This window comes from Lagenorhynchus albirostris, chromosome 19 (genome assembly GCF_949774975.1).
Source record: "Lagenorhynchus albirostris chromosome 19, mLagAlb1.1, whole genome shotgun sequence".
Lineage (NCBI taxonomy): Eukaryota > Metazoa > Chordata > Mammalia > Artiodactyla > Delphinidae > Lagenorhynchus > Lagenorhynchus albirostris.
The window spans coordinates 10,216,040-10,242,157 of NC_083113.1; the positions used below are offsets into that span (position 1 = coordinate 10,216,040).

General features: G+C 53.1%; 3 protein-coding genes and 1 non-coding gene across 14 annotated transcripts in view; 2 read left to right on the forward strand and 2 right to left on the reverse strand.

The window, feature by feature from the left end:
- SLC1A5 (solute carrier family 1 member 5) lies at positions 1–11,352 on the forward strand. Its single transcript, XM_060129736.1, has 8 exons — positions 1–1,196; positions 3,512–3,554; positions 3,970–4,017; positions 5,218–5,384; positions 7,236–7,469; positions 8,244–8,438; positions 8,585–8,719; positions 10,492–11,352. The coding sequence occupies exons 1-8, from the start codon at positions 628–630 to the stop codon at positions 10,724–10,726; spliced, it is 1,626 nt and encodes a 541-aa protein (XP_059985719.1). The 5' UTR covers positions 1–627; the 3' UTR covers positions 10,727–11,352.
- Positions 9,294–25,993, reverse strand: FKRP (fukutin related protein). 7 transcript variants are annotated; one of them, XR_009536912.1, is made up of 3 exons: positions 24,324–25,184; positions 10,467–10,701; positions 9,294–9,499 (listed from the first exon to the last, which is right to left on the reverse strand). XR_009536912.1 is itself a non-coding variant. In XM_060129738.1 (3 exons), the coding sequence occupies exon 3, from the start codon at positions 20,138–20,140 to the stop codon at positions 18,653–18,655; it is 1,488 nt and encodes a 495-aa protein (XP_059985721.1). In that variant the 5' UTR covers positions 20,141–20,180; positions 24,324–24,385; positions 24,787–25,184; the 3' UTR covers positions 16,282–18,652. The 7 variants fall into 7 exon arrangements, 2 of the variants coding, with proteins under 2 accessions (XP_059985721.1, XP_059985720.1); XR_009536913.1 differs by lacking the exon at positions 9,294–9,499 and adding an exon at positions 25,970–25,993 and having other exon boundaries at positions 9,759–10,701; positions 24,324–24,382; XM_060129738.1 differs by lacking the exons at positions 9,294–9,499; positions 10,467–10,701 and adding an exon at positions 16,282–20,180 and having other exon boundaries at positions 24,324–24,385; positions 24,787–25,184.
- On the reverse strand, positions 13,783–13,886 carry LOC132510566 (U6 spliceosomal RNA). Its single transcript, XR_009537367.1, has one exon. It is a non-coding gene; the product is annotated as a U6 spliceosomal RNA (small nuclear RNA).
- The window catches only part of STRN4 (striatin 4), a 28,210-nt gene continuing 27,704 nt past the window's right edge, over positions 25,613–26,118 (forward strand). For all 5 annotated transcript variants that reach the window (XR_009536909.1, XR_009536908.1, XR_009536910.1 and 2 more), the window contains exon 1: positions 25,613–25,911. Coding sequence is in view for 2 of the 5 variants with exons in the window: in XM_060129733.1 (XP_059985716.1) it covers positions 25,630–25,911 (282 nt within the window). In the remaining 3 variants the exon portion in view is untranslated. The remainder of the gene's footprint in view (positions 25,912–26,118) is intronic.

Sequence of the window (26,118 nt, forward strand, 5' to 3'; positions counted from 1 at the left end):
GCCAAATAGTCTCAGAGCCACGCGGCGAGCCCGGGAGGTCCGGTCTCGGCTAACAGCTGATTCTTCCCGGGATCCCGGGCCGCCGCCTTCGGCACTCAGGGGACCGGATCTTCCCTCCTGGACCCAAGAGCCTGGCCCCCCTCTTCCCGGAGCTCTGTCTTCCGGCCCCCAGACTCAGGCTCCCCAGCTCTCCGTTTCCAGGACCCAGGCACCCCAGGTCCCCGCCTCCCGGATCTGCGCCACCAGGACCTAGCCTCTTGAAGACCTCTGCCGCCTGGGCGCCTTCAGCCTTCCGGAGCCAAGGACCCCAGGTCCCAGCTTGAGAAACGCCCGTATTCCTAACCCCCAGGGTAAAGAACCCCAGGTGCTCCCACCTCCCAGCTTTCACCGCCGGGCGCAAACGAAGAGCAGAGGAGCCCCAGCGCCCAGCCTAGGGAATCTCAAACACTCCAGCTTCCAAGAGACAAGGAACTTAAGCGCTGTGAACTCACAACTCCAGGGAACCCTCCAAAGTTCCAGCCTCCAGGCTCTGTTAACTTAACAAAGTTTCAAGGAACGAGAGCGTCCTGGGAAGGAGCCCCAAGCGCTCCCAGCTTCCAGGCTCTGAGGAACCCCGGGGCGTTCATCATGGTAGCCGATCCGCCTAAGGGAGACCCCAAGGAGTACGCGGCGGCGGAGCCCACCGCCAACGGTGTCTCGGCGTTGGTCCCCCTAGAGGACCTCGGCTCGGCAAAAGGCGGCTGTTGCGGCTCCGGGGACCAGGTGCGCCGCTGCCTTCGCGCCAACCTGCTGGTGCTGCTGACAGTGGTGGCAGTGGTGGCGGGCGTGGCTCTGGGGCTGGGGGTCTCAGGGGCCGGCGGCGCGCTAGCGCTGGGCCCAGCGCGCCTGGAGGCCTTTGCCTTCCCGGGCGAGCTGCTGCTGCGCCTGCTGAAGATGATTATCTTGCCGCTGGTGGTGTGCAGCCTGATCGGCGGCGCGGCCAGCCTGGACCCGAGCGCGCTCGGCCGCCTGGGCGCCTGGGCGCTGCTCTTTTTCCTGGTTACTACACTGCTAGCGTCGGCGCTCGGCGTGGGCTTGGCGCTCGCACTGCAGCCGGGCGCCGCCTTCGCCGCCATCAACAGCTCCGTCGAGGCCACGGGCTCCGTGGAAGAGGCCCCCAGCAAGGAGGTGCTCGATTCGTTCCTGGATCTTGTGAGGTCAGACCCCGCCCGCCCGGTGGAGGGGTTGGGGGAAGGGGGTGGGTGCTTCAGCCTTGTGGGGAGGGGACGCGTGTTAGGGTTGGCTGGAGTCGCCACGTGGACGGAAGGGGGGTTTTGGGTCCTCCGTGTCCGGGACATCCCCAGGGCCTCAGGAAAACAGGATGGGATAGTTGGGGGGAGCTCTGGCCCCTTGAGGGTCAGGGTACAGAGGGTGAGAACAGACTCCTGGAGGAGATTTCTAAATATGGGGGCCTGCGTACATAAGCGGGACCCCACAGGAGGGTGATAGGAGCGTGGAAGTCTTATAGAGGGAGAAGTGATGCTTGGCGGGGTTGAGGCGGACATAAGAGGGTCTCTGCTGTGAGGGGGGAGGATCTTGAGGGGAACTTGGAAGGGGATCTTTGGGTGGCCAAGGGCCCCAGGATGGGACTTCTGGATAAAGGTTTAAGTCCAGTGTCTGGATAAAAGTTCTGGGAGCCCTGGGTAAGGGACCCCTGCAGGACCTGAAGAGATCAGAATGACCCCCAACCAGGCCCTCTTCCCACGTGGTTCCCCACACCACGTGTCCCCCAGACAAAGCCAGGTCCTTTTTTCAGCCTCTTTTCTCCACCCAGTTCAGCTGGGCAGGACCCTGACTTCCCCTTTATATGTTCCTGGTAGGTAGGTCCTGCCACCTCCACAAACTTTCCATCCCATTTCCTGCTGTCTGGTAGCCGGCCGCCCTCCCCTCGCACTAGGCTGCCCAGAAAGGGGGCAGATTCTTTTCTTTTGGGGCTCTGCTCCCCTCCCCTGCAGAATGGCTCTTTCCCCCCTTTTAAGGAGGGCAGACTGCTGGATCCACACGGCCTTGCCTTTGAGGCCTGCTGTGTGTCGCCAGGTTGGTTGGGGACTTCCTGGAAGCGGGGGAAGGAAATGACGAGTCACGGAACAGGGTTCCCCCCAGTCTCTTGGGGCATCAGTGCAGGCCGATACTGGGGGGAGGCTTGGTGTCCAGAAATTACGGTGGGTGGGCACCTCCTGGCTGGGGGAGATTAGCTGTGTCCTGAACCCAGCCCTGGCTGGCCTGGGTGGGTACGGGCCGACCTGCAGACGGGCACACCCACTTGAAGTTTGTTTATGTGTGCAAGCGTCCCCGTTGTGCCCAAGTCCACGTAACTCATTTGGCCAGCCACTCGGTGACTTCGCTGGAACATCTCAGAGCCACCCAACTTTATGAGCCACTGACACACAACTGGACACGGGCACGCAGACGCTCACCGATGCCACGGACCACGCCAACATGTGGAACACTGCCTAAACACAGCTCAGGAGCACATGCACACTCACATACGTGCCTACAGGGCCACACATATCTGAACACTAACCTGCGCCCCCCAACCGGATACCAACACCTGATAAACTACCAACCACCACCAGCAGCTGCGCACCCACGTCTTTGGTGAGAGGGAAGATCCGAGGGTGCCGAGTGGTTCGGACTGTGGCACCAGCCGGCTGGTTTCAAATCCCCCTTTTGCCACTTCCTGACGGCCAGTCTCTTCACCTGTCAGTGCCTCGGCTTCCCTTTCTGTGAAATGGGGATAATAGTGCAGGGCCCTGAGGGCTGTCAGGAGAATTAAATGAGTTGATTTATAGAAAGCACTTAGTACAGCGCCGGTAGTCACCTTGGCTGTTAGTTTTGTCTTGCCCTGAGGTACACGGGGCCACTGTCCGACTCCCTCACATGCTCAGTGGGGTTTAATGCACGCTGCTGCACGCTTAATCACACCCAGACACCCTCACAGGAGAGTGGCTGCATAAACACAAAGGCGCATTCACAACAACACCGTCAATCCTTGTCGCTTTCTCACCACCTCTTCCCTAACACACCCAGATCTTCCCCACAGCCTGCAACACCCCAGGCAGCCCCCAGGGCCAGCCCTTTCGTCAGCCCTCCCAGGCCTCCAGGAGGAAGTGGCTGATGCAAGGTGTCCAGAGTATTGAGGGTGCCGAGTGTGGGATGGAGCCAGGCCCCGTAACCCTGCCCCAGCCTGCCTTGGGAAGCGGGCCTTCCTCACCCTCAATCCACATTCCCTCCGGGCTAGAACACCAGCTTCCTGGGCCCCAGGATTCCAGCTGAGACTCTGCACACCCTGGAAAGATGTGCAGGCCCAGGTCCATCTCTACCTGTCTGAACCTGGCTGAGGCATGGGTGAGGACCGCATTTGGGTACAGATGGGGCCTCCAAGGTTCCCCTCACCCCAAGAGGCCAACCCAGTTCCCCTGACCTCCTCCTGTGGTATCTAATACCCCCCCCACCATGTTTATCTCTGCAGAAATATCTTCCCCTCCAACCTGGTGTCCGCAGCCTTCCGCTCAGTGAGTCCTCTGGGGTGTCCCTCAGGGTTGGGGGGTGGGCAGGGAGGGAGACAGCCCCTTGGTGCCTGGAAAAACGCACGCGCCCACATATTTACAGGCCATATTGCAGGGCTCCTGGGTGATTTATGAATGAAACCCATCCACGCCCCTCATGAGAATATGGGTTCTGAGTCCCCTCTGGGTTCTAATTCTGGCTGTGTGACCCTAAGCAAGTGCCTTTACCTCTCTGAGCCTCAGTTTCCGCCTCTGGAAAATGGGGGTATGAATAGTCCTACTGCAGCAGGGTTGCTGGTGGGATGGAATGAGATCACGTTTAAGGGAAGCTTAGGGCGGGCTTTGAGCATTGTCAGTGCCAGAATGGGGTGGGGGAGCCTCGATGACAATTGATGCTGACTCTTCCCAACCCCACCTGCAGTATGCTACCTCCTATAAGCAGAGATTGTTCAACGGAACCCAGGTGAAGGTAAGAGCTGGGAAGGCGGTGGGGGGCCCTGCACCTTGGTTTTTCCATTTTGTTCTTACCCTGGCCTCGTCTGCCTTCTGGGTCTTCTTTTTTATTTATTATTTTTATTTTTGGCTGTGTTGGGTCTTCGTTGCTGCGCTCTCTAGTTGCGGTGAACGGGGGCTACTCTTTGTTGCGGTGCGCGGGCTTCTCATTGTGGTGGCTTCTCTTCTTGCGGAGCACGGGCTCTAGGTGCGTGGACTTCGGTAGTTGTGGCACGCGGGCTCAGTAGTTGTGGCTCGCGGGCTCTAGAGCACAGCCTCAGTAGTTGTGGCGCACGGACTTAGTTGCTCTGCAGCATGTGGGATCTTCCCGGACCAGGGCTCGAACCCGTGTCCCCTGCATTGGCAGGCGATTCTGAACCACTGCGCCACCAGGGAAGTCCCCTGGGTCCTCTAACATTTGGGCACAATCTGTTTTAAACTCTCTGAAGCCCCCTCCCCAATTTCTGTCTTTTCTGCCTTTCTGGAATCTCCATTTTGTCCTCTCTTCTCCCTCCCCACAGCCACACTCAGGTCCAGGCTCCTCTTTTCCCCTCCCGCCCACCTTCAGCCTGGCAGCTGGAGAATTCTTTCCAAAGCACAAACCTGACCCAGCCTCTTTCCTGCCTAAAGCCCTGTCATATTCCCTAGTGCCCTCAGAAGAAAGCCTAGGCTCCTCGCCGTAGTCCCCGGGGCCCCTGTGAGGTCCTGCCCCTGCCCATCCACCCACCCAGCCTCATCTTGTGACTCTGCCTGGCCCATTCTGCTCCAGCCACAGTGAATTTCTTAATGTTCTTTGAATGCCTAAGTTAGAGTCATTTCAAGGTTGTTGCATATTGTTAACTCCTTCTAGAAGAGGGAACAACACCCCTCCCCTCCCTTTACCTTGTTCACCCCCGGTCTCCGGGTCTTAGCCCCTTCCTCCAGGAAGCCCTCCCTGATTCCCCTCCTCCAAGCTTGGCAGCACAACCTTCCTTGGTTCCCGTACTCCCCTGGGTTCCCCCGTCCCAGCCCTGTCCACTCTGGGTGGTCCCTGGACCTGGACTGTGAGCCTTGGGAGGATGGGGCCTGGGGAATGGTCTTGTCTCTGCTGGGTCCCAGCAGTGCGCAGGACAGGCCCTCAGTCACTGTGCAGGTTGACTGAACGGCCCCGCCCATCCCCATGTGTTCTTGCCCAAAGGTGCCCATGGGGGGTGAGGTAGAGGGTATGAACATCCTGGGCCTGGTGGTGTTTGCCATCATCTTTGGCGTGGCCCTGCGGAAGCTGGGGCCTGAGGGAGAGCTGCTCATCCGCTTCTTCAACTCCTTCAACGATGCCACCATGGTGCTGGTCTCCTGGATCATGTGGTAAGTGGTGGGAGAGGGGGCTGGTGAGGCGGGGTGGGGCGATCCTCTATCTGCTCCTTCGAACCAGACGGCCTAGATTCAAATCCAGCATCGACTCTTCCCTGGCTCTGTGACTTCAGGCAAGTGACTTACTCTCTCTGTGCCTCAGTTTCCTCATCTATAAGGTGAGGACAGTACTCTATGCCGTGAGAGCTGATACTGATCCTGGAACCTTCTTGATCCTATTGGAAGGTGACAAAAAGACCGCCGAGCTGCGGCCGCAGCCTGGCTAATGCATCTGTTTCTGAGATTTCACTGTCATCAAATGTTTGCCTTTGGATCAATAATGGAAAACAGTGCCTGCTTTATAGGTTTATAATTAAGATGACATGAGTGACTGAGGTGTAAGTAAAGCACTTAGAAAGTGTTTTAAATGTCTAGCACCTACTGAGCGTTCAGTTAATGTCAGCTACGATCATCACCATTATGTATGAGCTTTTGTTAAATGGCCTCAGATAATGAGGGAAAAAAACACGTGCAGAGGCCTTCAGCTTCACCCTTGCCACCTCCCCTGTCTCATCTCCACATGGTGTCACACTGATTCTCAGGACCCATCCTGGATCAGAAGGTCAGAAATCAGGAGGTGGGTTAGGGCTGCTGCCTTTTTACCAAATCTCCCCCAGCCCCAACCCTGATTCCAGGGTAGCTGACATCTACGAAGCTGCTGTGTGGAAGTAATAGAAACACTTGGTGTGTGGGTAAGAGCAGGCTCTGCAGCTGGGCAGCCTGAGTTCCTATCCTGGCGCTGCTACTGCCCAGCTGTGCGCCCTACAAGTTACTTATCCCGCCGTGCCTCAGTTTCCCCATCTGGAAAACGGCGTTGATAGTACCAGGCACGAGTGAGTTAATACGTGTAAAGTTCTTGGGACAGTGCCTGACCTATAGCGTGCCTACAGTAAACAAGCTTAGTTAATATTTGTCAAGTACTTGTATAATTTCTGGGCACATCTCACTGGCTAGAACCTGGGCATTTGGCCAAACCTAGGTGCACAGGTGGCTGGGAAATGGTGCTTTTCTTCTGTAACTAAAGAGGAGAAGGGGTTTGGAGACAAGTAGCCATAGCGATCAGGCAACCAGGGAAGTGATGTTGGGAGCCCTCCTGGCTGGGAGACACATGCAACCCCTGGGATCTTCCCTCCAGGAGAGGGTGATGATAAATTCCAGCGGAAGCCTATAGACTTCACTTATTGTGTACAAAAAGCTTTCAGCTCATTTCCACTGGCATCTCATTTCATCCTCCCAAGATTCCTATGAGGTTGGTAGCATTATGGCCCCTGTTTTATAGACCTATTTGATTTTAATTCAATGATAGCGGCAAGAGATTCAAAATAGGAGCTCCCTTGTGGGGTTGTGGTGAAGACTCAATCCCGTTCAAGGGCTCGGCACATCATAAATGCTTCATACCTGGGAGTTGTCATTAAGACATGAGCCACGGTTTTATTTTTCATGGTGAGAGAGTGTATTGGTTTATGTCATATTAGCTGCTGTAACAAACAAACCCAGAATATGTAAATGATATGCACGGTGGGCGTTTCTTCCCTGGTCGTGTGTTAAGTACAAATCTGGTGGGTGACTCCACTCCGAATGGTTGATGGAAGCACCCAAACTTCTTTTATCTCCCAGTGGCGCTATGTTCAAGGGGAGGGAATGGAGGATGGCAGGGGAGGTGCCCGAACATCAGCCCACGTTGCTATGGGCGCTTCCTGACGTGGAGGGAGGCTGAGAAGTGTGGTCAGGCCATGAGCCCAGCACAATGCCTGGCCCTGGGTGGGCACATGGTCAGAGGTGGCGACCTGTCTCCTGGGTAATTAGGTATGCCCCTGTGGGCATCTTGTTCCTGGTGGCCGGCAAGATCATGGAGATGGAGGACGTGGGGATGCTCTTCGCCAGTCTCGGCAAATACATCCTGTGCTGCCTGCTTGGCCACGCCATCCACGGGCTTCTGGTGCTGCCGTTCATCTACTTCTTCTTCACCCGCAAGAACCCCTACCGGTTCCTGTGGGGCATCATGACGCCGCTGGCCACTGCCTTTGGGACCTCCTCCAGGTGTGACCTTGGGGCAGACCAGGGCAGGGTTTTTAAGCTTAAGGGGCCTGGAGCAGGCATCAGATGTCTAAAGACCCCTGAAATTTTGTCTAGGGACATGGGATCTGGGTAGAGGGAAACCCCCCCCCCACCATTAGGAAACTACTGCCTTGGAGATTTATTCCTTCCTTCCTGAGAACCCCTCCGCATCCCAAGGCCTGGCCTTGGGGGACTCTAGTCTTTACCCTGGATCCAACCTCTAAAAGCTCCTTCCGCCTCTCCTGAGTAGTTTGTCCGTCTCTGCGGGCCCTGTCCCCTCAGGATCCAACCCTCCCTACAGCAGCATCCCCAAGAGTACAGTAATTCTTAGTCGAGGTCTGTTATTGGTAGAGATGGGGAAGGGGTGTGAGTCAGTGAGCGCTCAGACATTCTAGAATTTAGTTATGAATTTTTATGTGTATTTTAAGGAGTAGCCCTTGGTAATCTCCCAGGGGTCCAAGATTCCCTGTATTTTGGAATGCTTCCATTCTGTGGGATCCCTAGTGCCTTCTGGCTCTGAGAAGAGAAGGGCATGGCGAGCCGGGGAGGGCTAAGGGGTGTGGGTGGAGACCCCGGGGAAGCAGAGGTCTAGGCTGGTGGGCAGAGCTTGCGCCTGAGATGAGGTGCTGTGTGGGTGGGGCCTGGTCCAGGGGATGGTCAGGGGAGGTAGGTGGGGCGTGGCTTGAGCGGTGGGCGGGGCCCGGTCGGGCTGGCCAGGTGAGCTCGCGCCAACTCAGATCTGCGGTCCCCTCGCAGCTCCGCCACGCTGCCGCTGATGATGAAGTGCGTGGAGGAGAAGAACGGCGTGGCCAAGCACATCAGCCGCTTCATTCTGCCCATCGGTGCCACTGTCAACATGGACGGTGCCGCGCTCTTCCAGTGTGTGGCGGCAGTGTTTATTGCACAGCTCAATCAGCGATCCTTGGACTTCATGAAGATTATCACTATCCTGTGAGTGCGGGGGGGCTGCGGCTAGGACCCCCAAGGCAGCTGACCTCTCCCTTGAGAATGGACACGAGCTGGGAGGAGCAGCCCCACCGCCACAGCTTCTCCCATTACCGAGCGGCCTCTCCCTGACCTCTCCTCTCCTCCCCCAGGGTCACCGCCACAGCATCCAGTGTGGGCGCCGCGGGCATCCCCGCCGGAGGTGTCCTCACTTTGGCCATCATCCTCGAGGCGGTCAGCCTGCCGGTTCACGACATCTCCTTGATCTTGGCTGTGGACTGGCTAGTGTGAGTGTGGTTCAAGGGTTCGGGGGGCTCAGGGGTACTCCTGAGAAAGGGGACGAGCAAGAGGGTCATTGAGAGCCTCTGAGCAGAAGAGAGGAAGGAAGGGGTTCTAGAAGAAAGGGGAGGGGACCTTACCTTGAGTGTTCCAATCAGAGGGAAGAAAGGGATCTTTGGGGTTCCAAGAGGAACCCCAGAAAGGTAGCATGTCCCAGTGGTTAATAGAGCAGACTCTTAGACCAGGCTCCCAGAGCCACTGTTGCTAGCTCTAATGACCTTGGGCAAGTACTTAATCTCCCTGTGTCTCAGTTTCTCCATCTGTAAAATGGAGAGAATAGTTCCTCCTGGAGGATTAGATGACTTAATACACGCAGCTTTCTTAGAACTACTTAGAACAGTAAGTAGAAAATGCGACGTAATTGTTAACTATCATGATTAAGCTGTTAAGAGTGTAAAAGGTTAGAAGACAGTCTGGCTTCAAAAGTTAGAGAGTTACCATGTGTCTTAGCAATACCACTCCTAGGTTTAAACCCAAGAGAATTGAAAACACGTGCACGAAAACTTGCACGTGAATGTTCACAGCAGCACTTTTTTTTTTTTAATTCAACACCTTTTTAAAAAAATTAATTTACTTATTTGGCTGAGTCAGGTCTCCGTTGTGGCAGGCGGGCTCTCTAACGGTGCATGGGTTCTAGAGCACAGGCTCAGTAGTTGCGGCACATGGGCTTAGTTGCCCCGAGGCATGTGGGATCTTAGTTCCCCGACCAGGCATCGAACCTGCGTCCCCTGCATTGGAAGGCAGAGTTTTAACCACTGGACCACCAGGGAAGTCCTCATAGCAGCACTATTCATAATAGTGAACCGGTAGAAACTACCCAAATACCTATCAATTGATGAATGGATAAACAAAGTGTCATATGTCCACACAATGGAATATTATTCAGCAATAAAATGGAATGAAACAGTGACACAAACGTACATGCTACGACATATGACCCTTGAAAAGATTATGCTAAGTGAAAGAAGCCAGACCAAAAGGACCACATTGTATATGATTCCATTTATATGAACTGTTCAGAATAGGCAAATCTATAGACAGAAAGTAGATTAGTGGTTGCCTAGAGCTGGGGGATGGGAGGAGATGGGGGATAACTGCTTAATGGATACGAGGGTTTCTTTCTGGAGTGATGAAAATATTCTGGAATTAAATAGTGATGATTGTTGCACAACCCTGAATAAACTAAAAACCACTGGGTTGTATTCTTTTAAAGGGTGAATTTTATGGTATGTGAATTGTATCTCAGTTTTTTTAAATGGGAGGAGAAGGACCTGAGGGAGAACTTAGTATTTCAGAAGAAGAAAGAGGCATTGATGGGTCCTCTGGGGCCCCAAGGAAAGGGAGGCATGATTTTTTGAGGTTCCAGAAGGAACAAATCTTGTATTTGATTGGAAGAAGGATCTTTGGGAATCCAGGGAGGATGGAGGAGATCTTTGGGGTCCTAAGGCAGAGAAAGCCTGACGGGACACTTGGGACTGTAGGGGAAGGTAGGTGGGTAGGAGGCTTCTGGGGTTCTAGAGGAAAAGATCTTTAAGGTTCTAGAGGAAGGGGTATTTGGGATCCTGGGAGGATGGAGGGATGAGCTCCTAAGAGGAGTAGAACAGGGTTCTGTGAAGGAGGGCATGATGGGGACTTGAAGGTAACAGGCAGGGAGAGGGGAGAGAGTTGGGCCCTGACCCTTCCCCTCCCACTCACTTCCCCCTCACTGTTCCCCCTTCAGCGACCGGTCCTGCACTGTCCTCAACGTGGAAGGTGACGCCTTTGGGGCAGGACTCCTCCAAAATTACGTGGATCGCACAGAGTCCCGCAGTTCAGTGCCCGAGCTGATCCATGTGAAGAGTGAGGCGCCCTTGGCTGCGCTGCCGGACCACACCGAGGAAGGGAACCCTCTCCTCAAACGCTGTCCAGGACCTGCTGGGGACGCTGACACCTGTGAGAAGGAATCAGTCATGTAAATCCCAGTAGGGACCCTCCCTGCCCCAGTCGGGGGGTGGGGTGCTTTGGACATTGGAATCATGCGGCATGGATGAACGGACAAACAGGGCCTCTTGGAGAGTCCCACCCACACACTCGGGGAGCCACAGGCCTCAGCTTCCCTCCCTGCCATGCGATCTGGGAGGCCTCACTGCTGGGGTATATGCGTTTGCTTGTGTGTGTGTGACTGTCTGTCCCCAAATCTCCCCAGTCGTCAACTCCTGTCCTCACCCAAGGCTAGGAAACAGCAAGATGGAGAAGTAGCGGCCTCCACACCCCATCCTGGGACCCTGCATGGCCTCGTGTCTCGGGGCACAGGGCACCATGGGAAATTCTTCCCTCTTCGAGCAGAAGGATGTTCTGACAGGTTGCTGGCTCCTTTGATGGTTATTTTGGTGGCTGTAGCTCTAGCTGTGTGTGTGTGTGTGTGTGTGTGTGTGTGTGTTTTCTGTGACTCTCCACGGTACAATCCCACCCTGCCCCCAGGCCCTCTGTTCCCTTCACAGTAACAGAAACACTCCCGGGAACCCTGAGGGGAGACTGAGGACACACACTGCTGTTGCTCCAGAGGATGCTTTTCAGCAATAAAATTGTCAAGTGTATCTAATCAGATGTTTTCAAGAGTTTGACTAAAAGTGCTAGCCACACAGAAAACAACAAACAACAAAATGATAAATTGGTAAATTGGACCTCATTGAAATAAAATATCTGTTCATCAAAAAACACGCAGCCAAAAAATAAAAAAATATATATACACACACAGCACTGTTGGAAACCACAGTGAGATACCACTACACACACTTATTGGCATGGCAACAAACAAAAGCAATACCAAGTGCTGATGAGAATGTGGAACTGGACAGAGCCTATGCATTGCTGGTGGGAATGCAAAATGGTCCAGTCACTTTGGAAAATCACTGGGCACTTTAGGGCTTCCCTGGTGGCACAGTGGTTAAGAGTCCGCCTGCCGATGCAGGGGACGCGGGTTCGTGCCCCGGCCCGGGAAGATCCCACGTGCCGCGGAGCGGCTGGGCCCGTGAGCCATGGCCGCTGAGCCTGCGCGTCCGGAGCCTGTGCTCCACAACGGGAGAGGCCACAGCAGTGAGAGGCCCGCATACCGCAAAAAAAACCCCAAAAAACTGGGCACTTTAATATCAAAGTGTATTTTAAAATATCTACTTACCATGGGGCTCAAGAGTCCTGCTCCTGGGGATGTACCCAAGAGAAATGAAAGCTATTCACACAAAAGCTGGTACACAAATGTTATAGCTGCTCTCTGTAATTGCCAAAATTTAGAAACAAATCAATTGGATTAGCTGGTACAATCATCATTCGATGGAAGCCTGCTGGGCAAAAAAAGTGTTGATATACTCAACACGATGCATCTCACAGATAACATTTTGAGTGAAAGGAACCAGAAATAGTACATGCCTTATAATTCCATTTATAAATGAAGGTCTAGAACAGGCTAAACTGGTCTATGGTGAGAGAAATCGGAACAGTGGTGACCTACGAGGATCTATATATAGATCAGGAGAGGGCACAAGGGAACTTTCTATGACACAGCAAATGTCCTATATCTTGATAGGACGGATGCTTACACAGGTGTAAACGTTTGGAAAAATAAACTAACCAGTACACTTAAGATGTGTGCAGTATGTACCCTAGGTACGTTAGCTTCCAGTTAAAAATTTTGTCCCACCTGTGGTAAATTCGTTTCCAACTATAACCACCTCCACAGGAATGCAGTTACCCCTTGATAACTCTCACTATCCTAATAGTCCCAATAATGACTCGCTCTTTTTTTTTTTTTTAAACCCCCAATTTGCTGTTTGAATCAAAAACCTGTTCTGCAACTGTTTTCAGTTCTATTTGAGTCCTGGACGGCACCAGTCAAGACTCACCTGTTCTAACAGGATCCTGTCTTGTGCATTGTTACTTGTGCACGTTACTCATGACCGATATTCTCTCCCCCTTCCTAGGTCCCTGTGTAGACTTCTGCCAGGTGCCTGGAGGTACCACCAATTATAGATGTTACAGCTTGAGCACCTTTTCTGGGTTTATGTAGTTACTTCTCCTGATCATTGCTGTGTGGCAGGGAAATATCATTCATATCTGATTCTGTGCAAAATTGTGTATTGCACACAAACATAGCCACTAATGAGTTCAGTAAGTGTTGAATAAATTAAGTAATTGTTTTCAATGATTTCTATTATGCCAGAAACCTTAGTGGGTTGTTACAGAAGGGTTTAATAAGAGTGTTAAATGATATTTGGGGAAATCAGTTGGGGTTTTTGGATGGAGCTAGGAGTGCATTATTTTCCTCACTCGAAATAGCTGTTTACTGCCCAATTTTCTATTTCATGCTTTTGGGAGAATGGATGAAATTTAGATGATGAGGGATGCCTATTTAAAGAGATACACACCTACACATGTAATATTTTGCATGTACAATCTATGTAGAAAATATATGTACATAAAACTGGGCCATGTTCCACCAAACAGTACTTACCCATTTTTAAATTTCCTTAAAAATTTTTTTAATTAAAAATTTTTCTTTTATTTTGGCCACACTGTGCGGCTTGCAGGATCTTAGTTCCTCCACCAGGGATTGAACCCGGGCCATGGCAGTGAAAGCGCAGAGTCCCAACCACTGGACCACCAGGGAATTCCCACTTACCAAATTTTTTCTATTCCATTTTTAAAAATTGAAGTATAGTTGATTTACAATGTTGTGTTAATTTCTCATATACAGCAGAGTGATTCAGTTACACACACACACACACACACACACACACATATATATACATTTTTTTCATATTCTTTTCTATTATGGTTTATCACAGGATATTGAACATAGTTCCCCATGCTATACAGTAGGACCTTGTTTATCCATTCTGTATATACCAGTTTGCATCCGCTAATCCCAAACTCCCACCCATCTCTCCCACACCCCCTGCCCCCTTGGTAACCACAAGTCTGTTCTCTATGTTTGTGAGTGTGCTTCGTAGATAGGTTCATTTGTGTCATATTTTAGAAAGATATGGAACACTTCGCGAATTTGCGCGTCATCCCTGTGCAGGGGCCAAGCTAATCTCTGTATCATTCCAATGTTAGTGTATGTGCAGTCAAAGCAAGCACTCTATTCCATTTTTTAAAGTGCTGAGCACGTGCCATTAGTTTGCCTAAAATGCTGATCCAGGTCATATAGAAAGACTGGAGCCATGTCAAGCCTCCTCGGTATTGATAGGGTCTCAGGTGACTCCCAGACCCTGTCCCCACTAGGACGTGCACTCCAGGAGGAAGCCACCTTTGTCCTGCTCGCGGCTGCATGTCCAGAGCACAGCAGAGGTCCTGGCACATAGTAGGTACTCAATATTTGCAGAAGGAATGAATTGGGCTCCAGCTACAGAGCCTCCTCGCTACAAGAGGCTGTTGCCCTGGTGCAGACCCCGCTTCTGCTACCTACCCGCTATGTGACCTTGGGCAAGCACTGCCAGGTGTCACCATGTGGTGACGATGGCTCTGTTACGCCTCACCCAAAGGCCGCTGATGAAGGTTACATAAGAGCAGAAGAAAAAGCCCTGGAGAGCCACTCTCTGGAGCCTAGCCTCCATCTCCTCCCCACCCTTTCTCCCCTGCCCCACCCACTCCTATTATTGGGACACCCCTCTTGCTTTTTCCCAAGGAGCCTGGCGTGGGAGGAAGGGCTCGGGCTGGCCTTGGATTGGGCTTGGGCCCGGGTTCAAGCTCAGAGTGACAGTCTGGCGGGCAGGCAGCGTCATGACTCACCTTTGTCTTCTAGTGACAGATCAGTGTTTCTAGGCCATTTGGCCCCTCTCCGCCATCTGCTTTTTGGGGGTCAACCTTATTGAGGTATAATTTACACACAATAAATTGCATCCCTCAAAGCAGACAACGGGATGGGTTTTGACAGATACACGCTTGAAAATCCACCACCACAATCAAGACACACAGCATTCCTACCTGCCCCCAAACTTCCTCGTGCTCCTTTGTTGTCTTTCCCTCCGTCCCCTCCCAGGCCCGGGCCACAGCTGATCTGCTTTTGGTCCCTAAGGATTCGTTTGGACGCTTCTAGAATTTCACATTGGTGGGATCATATGGTATATGACTTTTTGCATTGGCTTCTTTGACTCAGCATAATGCTTTTGAGGGTTAGTCGTATTTTTACACGTATCAGTAGTTCATTCCTCCCCCCCCGTGGCCCCCCCAACCCGTCTTAATCACTGAGTATTCCATTGTCTGGATGTACAGTTTGTCTCATGTGTTCACGGACATTGGGTAGTTTCCAGTTTGAGTTAACGTGCATAAAGGCGCGTTTGTAAACATGTCTTTGAGTGCCATTCACTTTTCAGAGCAAATATTTTGTAATGTCCAGGGGCGATACCCGGAAGATTTGTTACTTGGTAAATGCGTTGGCTCATCCCACAGTCCCTGGGACCCCCTTTCCTCCCACTGTGCCTAGTGTCAACCCCTGGGCTGCTGGGTCAGGAGGAGACCCAGGGGGTCCCCAGGGAGAGCCAGGAGGGTAATAGTAGGGGACTCTTGGCCGTGACCATTTACCAATGGATTAATAACCCACAATTTAATGCTTCTGTGTTTAAGTTCACAGATGATATAACCCACGGGCACGTGATATTAAAAATGATTCCAATAAACAACAAGGTCCTACTGTACAGCACAGAGAACTAGATTCAATATCTTATGATAAACCGTAATGGAAAAGAATATAAAAGAATGTATATATATATATAACTGAATCACTTTGCTGTACAGCAGTAATTAACACAACATTGTCAATCCACTATATTTCAATAAAAAATAAAAATAAATAAAAATAAAATAAAAGCAGATACTTCACACACACACACAAAATGATCCCATTGCCCCAACTGTAAGAAAAAGGAGAAATAAAAGGATAGGAATTTAAAATATGCATTTCAATATGCAAATGTGCGGGGCCACCTGCCTAGAAACCGAGGAGGGAGACAAACATTTACACCGGAAACATAGGCAGCTCCTAACGCGGCTGTAAACATGCGGTTTAGGTGTTGAATTACCAAGAACCAGGTGGAACAGGGTTTTCTGATATTGTTGACAATCCTTGGCCAGGTTTCAAACAAAACACAAGCTTCCCTCATCTTACGTGGTAGTTGCACTTCCTGGAAAAGTCAGAACCTATGAAAACCATCTAAAAAGACTTTGTGTTTGCCTAAGGAGAGTTAGGTTCTAGGCTCAGATCGTTCTTAACCAGGTTTTTCCAAGTAAGGCTAAAATTTCGTTAGTTTGCACTAGTATGGATGGGCTGGTTGTTAAAGTATTGAAATACTTCTGGCTGGTGAATAGTATAAGAGTGAGTGAGAAAGTGTAAAATTCAATAATACATATTGCGATAAATTAGTTCAAGTTAGTTGTTGTGATGGGTTTTCTGTCATCCCATTACTTAGTTGGTAATAAACATATTGAATAGACAAAACTATTAGACAATATTTTAAGGGCTAGAAAAGTTTCAGACGTAATTGCTGTTAGTTCAGGAACAGCAAAGAGAGGAGAAAAACACCAAAACACTGCAGTTGCTGCTAAGAGAAATTCTTTATCTATTGAGATCTCAAGTCCTAAGGATTCTCAATTTAATGGGAAGTTGCTAAAAGCATTTGATGCGGTTCCCTTATCAAACCACAGCTAAGACAAGGTTATTTTAAATATACATATGTACATATATAACATGTTATTTTATGTATATACGTATATACAGCTGTGCCAATCAAGAAATCACACCAACAATTTCTAAATGAAACAAAACCATTACAATAATTTACGAGTGATTTGAGCTTCAACTTACGTTCTTGGCAACACCTTAAAGAAATATGTATATATAGATAGCTAATATTGATTATTTTGAGAATTAAAAAATATTTTAAGATGTGATGCAGATATTGATTTATGTATTTATATTACCATGCCAGTTGCAAAATATTTTGAACATCACCGCCTTTCATGAATGCCCAATGGGACATTTTAAAATAGTATGTGACAAGGGACCCTGCTTCATTGTGTGGAGGTGCCCTGCATATATTATAAGACATCTCCATCCCTGGGCCGTGCCTTCCACCAGCCAAGAGCACGGTCCGATCACAGCAATAACCCAAATCATCCCCATATGTTTCCAGAATGCTCCCTGGGAACCCAACAGACTGCGAGCCGTTGGCAGGTTCAGTGGTTAAAAACAGAGGCTGCGTTGTAAGTCAGGCTTCGTATGTCTGAGCCTCAGGAGTCTGGGCCAAATCGGCATTTATCTTCTCTTGCTGGTGTGCGAAGCTCCCTCCTCCAAGGGCTTCACGCTTCTGCAATATCACCAATCCCCGCCACCCATTCAATGGAGCAATGACTTGCCTAAGGTCACAAAGAAAGTAAGTAGCCAAGCCAGGAGCCACACCCAGCCCTGACTCCCGACCCCTTTACCACCCAAGTGCCTCACAGCACCCCTGTGGGGCGAGGGTCACCATTAGCCCTGTTTCCCAGGTGCAAAGCCAAGGTGAAGAGAGTCAGAGTCACTGGTGGCCCAAGTTCACAGTGGGATTTGGATTTGAAGCACTTGGATTTGAACCCAGGCCTCTCCCACTTCAGAGCCTGTGGTCTCAAAGCCAGGTGCATACACCCAAGGGGTGTGCGGGACAAGTCACTGGGATGAGGCTGGTAATCAAAACCCTCTCTATTTATTTTTAATTTTAAAATGGAATAATTTAAGCCTTATTACTAATATACAGAATGCTAGTAGTACCTGGATATAAGTTATAAATAAATCTACCTATTGGAGGTACATGCCCAAACAGTATTTCCTCTTAGGTGCACGATCACAAGAGGAAGGCTGCTGTCGCTTTACCTGCTAAGCCGTGTGGCTTCCCAAAGCCCCCCTGGGGTACTATCACCAGAGAGGGGCATAGCAGGCAACGGCAATGCAGGCTACAGACGGACAGCCTGGGTTCAAGGCCCCTCTCTGACACTTCCCAAGCTGTCTGACTTTGGACAAGTGGCTTTACCATTCTGGCCTGTTTCCTCATCTGTGAAATCAAAATAACAGCAGCTCTCACCTCAGAGGGGCAAGGTGAGGGATAAGCCAGTTACTCCGTGTGAAATACTGAGAACGATGCCTGACACACACTAAGTGCTCAGTAAATGTGAGCTATGATTATTGTTTACCCCACCTTGCGAGTGGCTAACAGGTGCAGAGAGCTAAAATAATGAGGTAACAGTTAAATGGAGGGGGCCGGGATCCAGAACCCGGTTCTTAACCACAGCCACACCTCAGAGCCTGTTTGCTTCTCTGCAAGATGGGGTTACGAGCAGCATGCACCTCACAGCGCTCTCCCAGGAGGGAAGGAGGTCGTTTTCAGAAAGAAGGGGATTTAGTCATCCTGTCCTGCCAGGCACAGGAGGCTAGAGGGAAGACCAAAGGCTCAAGAGACGTGAAAGCCGTGGAACAGAGGTCCCGGGCTTACATTCGCCTTGGCCCCCAAGGTAGGACGAGGGCGCCCTCTAGTGGCAGAAGCAACTCCAACGGCCAAGTGTCCTGGGGCTCTTTGTGTGCTAGACCCTGAAGGCACACACTGAATCCTGGAGGAAACCGAGGCGCAGAGAAATTGGGACGCAGCAGTCTGGCCCCAGAACCTACACTCTTTCTCCCTCTCTTTCCAAAACTCTGCCCCAGCCCTGGAGCCCCGGTTCTGGAAATTTGGGGCAGGGCACGCCTTTGAGGTCCCGGGCTGTGCTGGGCCCAGCAAGGTGGCTTGGCATCCCTGGCTTGCCCACCAAACGCCAGCAGCACCAAGACAAAGGACAATGAATGCCCTGTGCCTGAATGTGCTCCAAGATCAGGCGCTGGAGCTTCAGCTGCTTCCTGCCAAACTCAGGAGTGCTGGGTTGGGGTATTCGGGGTTCTCGATGACCCCGGGGCCGAACTTGAGCTCCAGGAAGCGGCGGTAGTTGTTAGGTGCCTGCGCCACGAAGCCGGCAAAGGGCAGGGGCACGAGAGGCTGCAGGAAGTGTTCGGGGAACTCGACATCCTGCCGGTGGTCCAGCCACGTGTCCTTCGTCATGACCCCGTTTCGAGGGTAGAAGGGCCACAGGTCCACGTGCAGGTGGTTGCTCTCGCTGTACTGCACGCGGAAGAAGTCGCCCTCCACAGCCTTCTCCCACACGAAGCCGCGCTCATCCACCACCGAGCCCGCCTCGGCACCCCGCAGCTGCTCGCAGTTGCCCACGTCCTCCAGGTAGATGCCCAGGTCCACGTCGTAGTCCCACGGGATAATGTCCCCGTGGCGGGCCGCCCCCAGCAGCGAGCCACCCTCCAGCCAGTAGCGCACGCCGGCCGCCTCCAGCACGCCCACCACGTAGCGGGCCGTCTCGCGCAGCGCACGCAGGCAGCACGGGGGTGTCCAGCGCTCCTCGTACAGGTAGGCCGGCGTGTCGCCCACCACTGTCCCGAAGCAGCGCGGGGTCTCCTTGTTGCATCCGAACCACTCGAGCCGCCCGCCCTCCCAGCTCACCAGGCGGATGCCCAGCGCCCGCAGCAGCGCCGCCCGCCGCGCCCGCCCCTCGCGCTCCGCCTTCCAGCGCGCGTGGGCCGTGGTCAGCGGGGGCTGGCGCGCCCTGGCGAAGGGCAGGTCCAGCAGCTGCACCGTCCAGCCGCGGAGGGCGGTCTGCAGGAAGAGGCCGGTGCCCACGGGCCGGGCCAGGGGCGCCGAGAGGTTGAAGAGGTCGCGGGCGCGCAGGAGAACCACGGCGTCCCCGTCCAGGGCGTCGCAGCGGGGTGCGGAGGGTGCCGGGCCGTAGCGCGCCGTCCACTCCCGCAGGCTGACGTTCAGGGCCAGGCACCGGGCAGGGTTGGCCGAAGCAACGGGAGCGGCCACCAGGCGTGCGCCTCCCGCTCGCAGCACCTCAGCCATGCGCTTCAGCTGGCCCGGTGCCTCGGCCCTCGCCCCGTCAGGCACCAGGGCCACGTACTCGGTGGCCACGTAGGTCTCAGGGCGCGAGGCTGCAGCGGGCCGGTCCAGGGCGGGCTGGAGCAGCGCCAGGCGAACGCTGGGGATGCGGGGCAGGGCGAGAGGCGGGTAGGGGAGCGTATCGGCTGCCACCACCACCGGCTGGGCTGGGTCCTGCTGCAGGAAGGAGTCCACCAGCTCTGGCACCGCGTTGTCAAAGGCCTCGAACTCCCGCACCAAGATGGTGACCCGGGGGCCGGAGGCAGATCCACGGCGGGAGCCCCTGGCCGGGGAGTACCTGGGCTGGTGCTGCAGCCACGAGACATAGAACAGGACCAAGAGGTTGAGGGTGATGGCGGCTGCCAGAGCAGCCTGGCAGCGGGTGAGCCGCATGGGGCTGAAGTCAGGCCCTTAGCTGGGCTTCCCGGGTATCCTGGGGAGCGGGGATGAAAGGGGAGACTGGAGCTGGTTGTCAGAAACCCCCCCACCCATCCTCAGCCTTGTCTTCCTGTCCCAGCCTTTTCCTTATTTGGTTTCACTTCCGACATTTCCTCCTCCAGGAAGCCCTCCCTGATGCCAGGCTGGGTCATGCAAACCCCTCTGGGCTCCTTCAGACCCCTGGGTTCCCCGACTCTAGCCTACCACTCTAATTCATTAGTGAGTAGGGCCCAGTCTGTGTGAGGGCAGGTCCTGAGCCTGTCTTGGTCACTGTTGGGTCCCCAAGGCTACTCAGCACAGAGCCAGGTACACATTAGATGCTCAGGAAGTTTTTAACCAATGAATCACCTTCCCTTCTTCCTTGTTCAGTCTCACCCTTTTATTCATTGTCAACTTCTCATTCAGATTCGGGTTCAGTTATAAATGCCCAGACCCCATTCATTCCCTGCTCTCACCCCTGATCTCTTCTTCCCTTCCCCGCACCCCCCTCCCCACCCCGGCCTCGGGGTCAGAACCTTGGCCACCAAGCCCCTCCCCTGCTGCCTCCTTCTCACTTCCTCAAATCCTCTGCCATCTGGCCATCTCTTTCCTGATGGTCAGCCAGATGTTTTTGGTTTTGCAAGGAAAGTAGAAATGTTTTCTTAAATCATAGAATTATTCCAGTTTGTAATGTTGGCCACTAATTAATTTTTTTTTAATGGAATGGGTCAAACTCAGACAAACAGGAAGTAGATGGTGGTTGCCAGGGGCCGTGAGGAGGCAGAAACGGGGAGTTGTTGTTTAATGGGTATAGAGTTCCAGTTTTGCAAGATGAAAAAGTTCTGGAGACTGTTTGCACAATAATATGAATATACTTAACACTACTGAACTATACACTTGAAAACTGTTAAGATGACAAATTTTGTTATGTGTATTTTATCACAAGTAAAAAAATCTTTTTTTTTTTTTTTTTTTGAAGTACAGTGGGCTGCATCCAAAGAGGCTGTGCTCCCTCCATAGGGCACCTCCACCTCTATTCATGGGCCACATTCCTAAGCAACCCCCAGGTGGCGCTGTCTCCATGTCCCCATCACAACTTGAAGATGTGGCTGGTCTCCAGCACAGAAGGAATAACTAACTCTCTCTTCTGAGCAGATACTAAAGTTTCCCCATGAAGGATCTTCATAGGTTCTGCCCCTCCCGGAGAGGGGGACGTCAGAGACCCCGCTAATCTTCCTACCTCCTAAATACTTCTGACCCCCCTCCTCCCCATTCCCACAGCTCTCCCTTCAACCCTGGTTCACCCAGATCCCCACCCAGCCTCCCACAGTCTCCTAAGTCCCCTCCTCGTGGCAGCCAGAGGGGTCTGCATAAAGCACAAATCTGACCTCTCCCTCTCTCGCTCAGAATCTGCCATGGCTCTCTAGTGCCCTGGGGAGAAAGTCTAAGTTTCTTACAAAGTCCCACCAGGCCTCGTATGACCTGGCCCTTGCCTGCCACCATTCCAGCCCCATCTCCTGCCATGCATCCTCGAACTCTGTGCCTAAGCCATCTTGGACTTTTCTTCAAACAGATCTTATTTCTAAACCTTTGTGTATCCTGTTCCTCCTGCCTAGAAGAGTCTCCTCTCGATCACCCCTTCTCCCCGTGCCTCTTTTCTCCTGGAGAACTCACTTATGCTCAGGCTTTAGCTCAGATGGCCCCTCCTCCAGGAAGCCCTCCCTGAACCACAGTCTGAGTCAGAAGTCCCCTCTGGGCTCCCGGAACCCCTGGGCTACCTGTTCTGGTTTGGCACTGTCTGGGGATGGCTCTGTCTGCCCCACTAGACTGTGAGCCCCAGGAGGGTAGAGCCAGGACTGTCTCAATCACCACTGTGTTCCTCCCACACGACTGGGCACTGAAAATACACTTGGTGAAAAGATGATGACTGGGGGCAGGGGTTTTGTGTGTCTGTAAAGCCCACTCAGGTCCCCAGGGCCAAATTCTGCACTGTGGCCATGCACCTGGGGCCCTGCCCTGGTCTCCCTGTCTCCTCTCTCTCTCTCTCTCTCTCCCTCCAGAAACGCCCTCTCATCCCTCTTTACCCATCCCAGGCCTGCTTGCCCTTCTCTGACCCAACTCAGATGGCACTTAAGAGTCTGAGCTGCACTTTCGGAGTGACTTGTTATTCTTCAGAACCTTGGAACTGCCTTCTGGACCTGCGATCAATCTCTCCTTCCTTCCATTATTCCAGGTTGTGGAACTCCTACAACATACCACGCACTGTCCTAGGCCCTGGGGAAACAGCCGTGGACACACAACACACAGAGAAAGACAATACCACTGAGCTTAGGCAATTCACATTCCTGTGGGGGGGGGAGGAGCCATGGGGACCACAGAATCTTCGGGGTCTTAAAAATCTTAGAATTTTAGCGCTCAGGTACACAGAAACAGAGAAGAGACCTTTAGATGGTTTCAGAGTCTTCTAACAATTCTGAAGAGACCTTCCTCCTGCTTCGGCCTTGTCTCCTATGGTCTGTGCCCCACTCAGAGCCCAGAAGGATCCTGTTCAATCTTCAGTTAGATTCTGTCCTGCGTCTGCTCAAGGCTTCTGTGGCTCGAGACTCACTCAAGGGAAAAGCCAAAGTCTTCGCTGGGACCCACAGGCTCCACGCGATCCCCCCACCCTCTCCCACTTGTCCGCTCAGCTGCAGCCACGTGGGCCACCAAACACCATTCTCCAAATACACCCAGGAGACCCCAGCTGTGGCACTGGCTGTCCCCTCTGCCTGGATGCTCTCCCCCAGGTAGCAGCTGCATGCCTTTTCCCCTGGCTTTCAGGTCTTTGCTCAAATATCACCTATCCAGTGATCCCTTCCTTTGGCCGCCCTACTTAAAAATGCCTCTCCCTATCACCCACATACTTCCTATGTCCCATCCCTGGGCTACTTTCCTCCCCTAGTAGTTCTCACGTAGATTTTACTTATCTTGTCTCTTGTTTTGTCTGTTTTGTTCCCCGCTGTACACCCAGAACATGGCTCGGTACCTGGCACACAGCAGGTGCTCAATAAATGTGTGCGGAATGAATGACTGACTCCTGTTATTCAGACGGGGAACCTGCGGCGCAGAGAGAGGAAGGCCAAGGGCGCGGAACCCAGGTCTCCGCCCCCGGAACCTGGTTCTCAGCAGGCGCTATCTGGCTGACTCTGGGCCAGGAGGTGCCCAAAAGGACAGAGGACAGAAGCCAGTTTCTCAGAGACCAGCAGGTATGACAGCCAGCTGAGGAGGTGAGGGAACCAGAGTAGAGAGAGAGAGGAATCACCTAGTACCCTGACAAGGTCAGTCTTGGCTTCCCCAGCTGTAAGGACTCAAAACTCCTTCACTGGGGCAAAGTGGATGAAACGATGGTTTTGAAGGATCATAATAATATCAACAATTCTAGCTGCTCTTGATGTGCCAGTTCCTGTTCTAAGCTTTTTACCGATCTTAACTTGTTTAATCTTCACATTATGATCACATTTAAAGATGAGGAAACTGACGCACAGACAGGTGCAGTCACTTGCCCAAGGTCACACAGCTGGGAAGTGGTGGACCTGGGATTTGACCGGGAAGCTGGCTCCAGTGTTGTGATTTTAGCCAATAAACTCTGCTGTCTCTTTTGGGTCCACAAAGACAGTCCAACTTTCAACCCATCTTCAGTGAGATAACCCCTTTCCCTTGCCCTCACTTGACAGGTGCTTTCAAAGCTGAATATGAACATTAATTAATTAATTCAACTCACTAACTCAACAAACATATATTTATTGAGTGCCCTCTGTGTTCTGGGGACACGGGGTGAACCAGGCAGTGGTTGGGCAGGCCCTCCAGAGGTAGGAAGACAGACAAAATCCCTGCAAACAACTTACAGATAGAGCAGGAAATCATCAGGGAGTGTGAGAGAGAAAAGGTGGTCAGGGGAGGAGAGGACAGTTAAGCTGAGACTTTGTCTCTCCATTGCCCACAAAACAAGGTAAGTGGATCCACATTCACTTCAGGCTAGACTTCACCTGGCCTGAGCCTCAGTTGCTGCATCTGTACAATGGGAATGTGATGGATCGAGAAAATGAGTGATGTGTGGAAAAACCTTTGGGGACAAGGGCAGTTCCTACGTGAGTGCAGGTGACACTGAGGGGCTTCTTACCTCCTAGGTTGCAGGCTGAGGGAGCTCCAGGCGGGCAGTTCCAGCCCAGCTCAGCTGCACTGCTGAGGGAAGGAGAAACCAGAAAACCCCAAATCAGCCAATTTCACACAATAGAGCACAATTTCATTTTACCTAAAAAAGTGGCAACGAGAAGGTCAAGGAATCGTTTCTCTTGAAATCTCATAAGCTCAGGGACCACCTGAAGCATCTGTGAAGGGAAGGAGTGAAGGGAAGGATGTCATAGCAACCTATAACCATCCCTTCTTTCATAAATGTGTCCAGAAAGGTAAGGCTAGAAGTGACAGAAGGTGTTACCATGACAACCCCTTTCCTAGACACACTCCATCCTGAGAGACAATCCTAAAATGTCCTGTACCTTGGTGGGCCTGGTTCCTAGGGTCACTGGAAGGGGGACTGCCCCCATTACCATAGTAACCAGGACTTGGCTTTGCTTTTTTCTTACCTCCCTGGGGATGGTGCGGGCCTTGTAACCATAGCGACTACTCCTCAGCAGAGCATCTCCTCTAAATAAAAACACCTGGTTGGTTTGGTCCACAGACCTCCCACTGATGGGAAAGGGGGAGATGGATGGTTACCATGGTAATGCCAACTGGGTGGCTGGGCGGAGGGATTGGGAGAGATGTTTCCCTCAGCAGTGTCCTTGGGGCTGGGGTCCTTTCTACCTGAGTGCTAGGTGAGGTTGCCATAGTAACCAATCAGGGTAGGGGTATAAGGACCACCAGTGACTTGGGTTACCTTAGCAACCTCTTCCTGGTGCAGGGCCAGGACAGGTTTGGAGCTCCATAACCACAAAGGTGGAGGGGAGGGGAGGCTAAGGGTGTTCCCGACTGGGAAGAGTTACCATGACAACCGACCTGGGCCAGGAATCAGGATGGGGCCAGTGCTGAAACCACCGTTGGTGGTCGCTCTGTCTCTGAAAGAGTGACAGTGATTGTCGAGGAGAATGGTGTTTGGGTATGGAGAGGACTAGAGTCTTTCTTTGGGGTGAAGCATGAGGAGGGGGGGCAGAAAGCGGCCCCTCCTTAAGTCCCGCGCTTCCCAAAGGCAACCCTCGCGCCGGGCCTGGGTCGCATTTGCCCTCCTTCGGGCGCGCGCCCCGCCCCGCCCCGCCCCTTCCCCCCCACGCGCGCCCCTTCGGGGTCGACCCGGGTGGGCGAGGCGCGCGTCCGACTTCGTTCCCGTCACCGGCCCCCCCGGCCCCCACCAAGCGCGCGCGCGAGACTGTTGGCGCGGCCGCGCAGGCGCGCGAGGCACAGCGGGCGCGCGGGCCGGCCCCGGGGCCTCCATGATGGAGGAGCGAGCGGCCGCCGCGGTCGCCGCCGCCGCCTCCTCCTGCCGTCCGCTCGGCTCCGGCGCGGGCCCCGGCCCGACGGGGGCGGCCCCGGTTTCTGCCCCCGCCCCCGGTCCCGGCCCGGCTGCTAAGGGAGGCGGCGGTGGAGGGAGCCCCGGCCCCACGGCGGGACCGGAGCCCCTGAGCCTGCCCGGGATCCTACACTTTATCCAGCACGAGTGGGCGCGCTTCGAAGCGGAGAAGGCCCGCTGGGAGGCCGAGCGCGCCGAGTTGCAGGTGAGTACCGCCCCGGGACCCCCGACCCCCCGCCCGGCCCGGCCCGGCCCGGCCTCACCCGCCGCCGCCGCCGCCGCCGCCATCTTGGAGCAATGGCCGCCGGGACGGCCGGGGGGGCGGGTAGGGGACCGCGACCGGCCCCGAGACGGAGTGAGGGGCCGTCCGAGGGGGATCCTAAGGACACCCGGGCAGGTGGAGGCGGGAGGG

Coding starts and splice junctions, on each gene's coding strand:
- SLC1A5 (XM_060129736.1), top strand. CDS start 628: ATGGTAGCCGATCCGCCTAAGGGAGACCCCAAGGAGTACGCGGCGGCG. Junction 5,385..7,235: donor CTGGTCTCCTGGATCATGTG/GTAAGTGGTGGG, acceptor CTGGGTAATTAG/GTATGCCCCTGTGGGCATCT. Junction 8,439..8,584: donor ATGAAGATTATCACTATCCT/GTGAGTGCGGGG, acceptor CTCCTCCCCCAG/GGTCACCGCCACAGCATCCA.
- FKRP (XM_060129738.1), bottom strand. CDS start 20,140: ATGCGGCTCACCCGCTGCCAGGCTGCTCTGGCAGCCGCCATCACCCTC.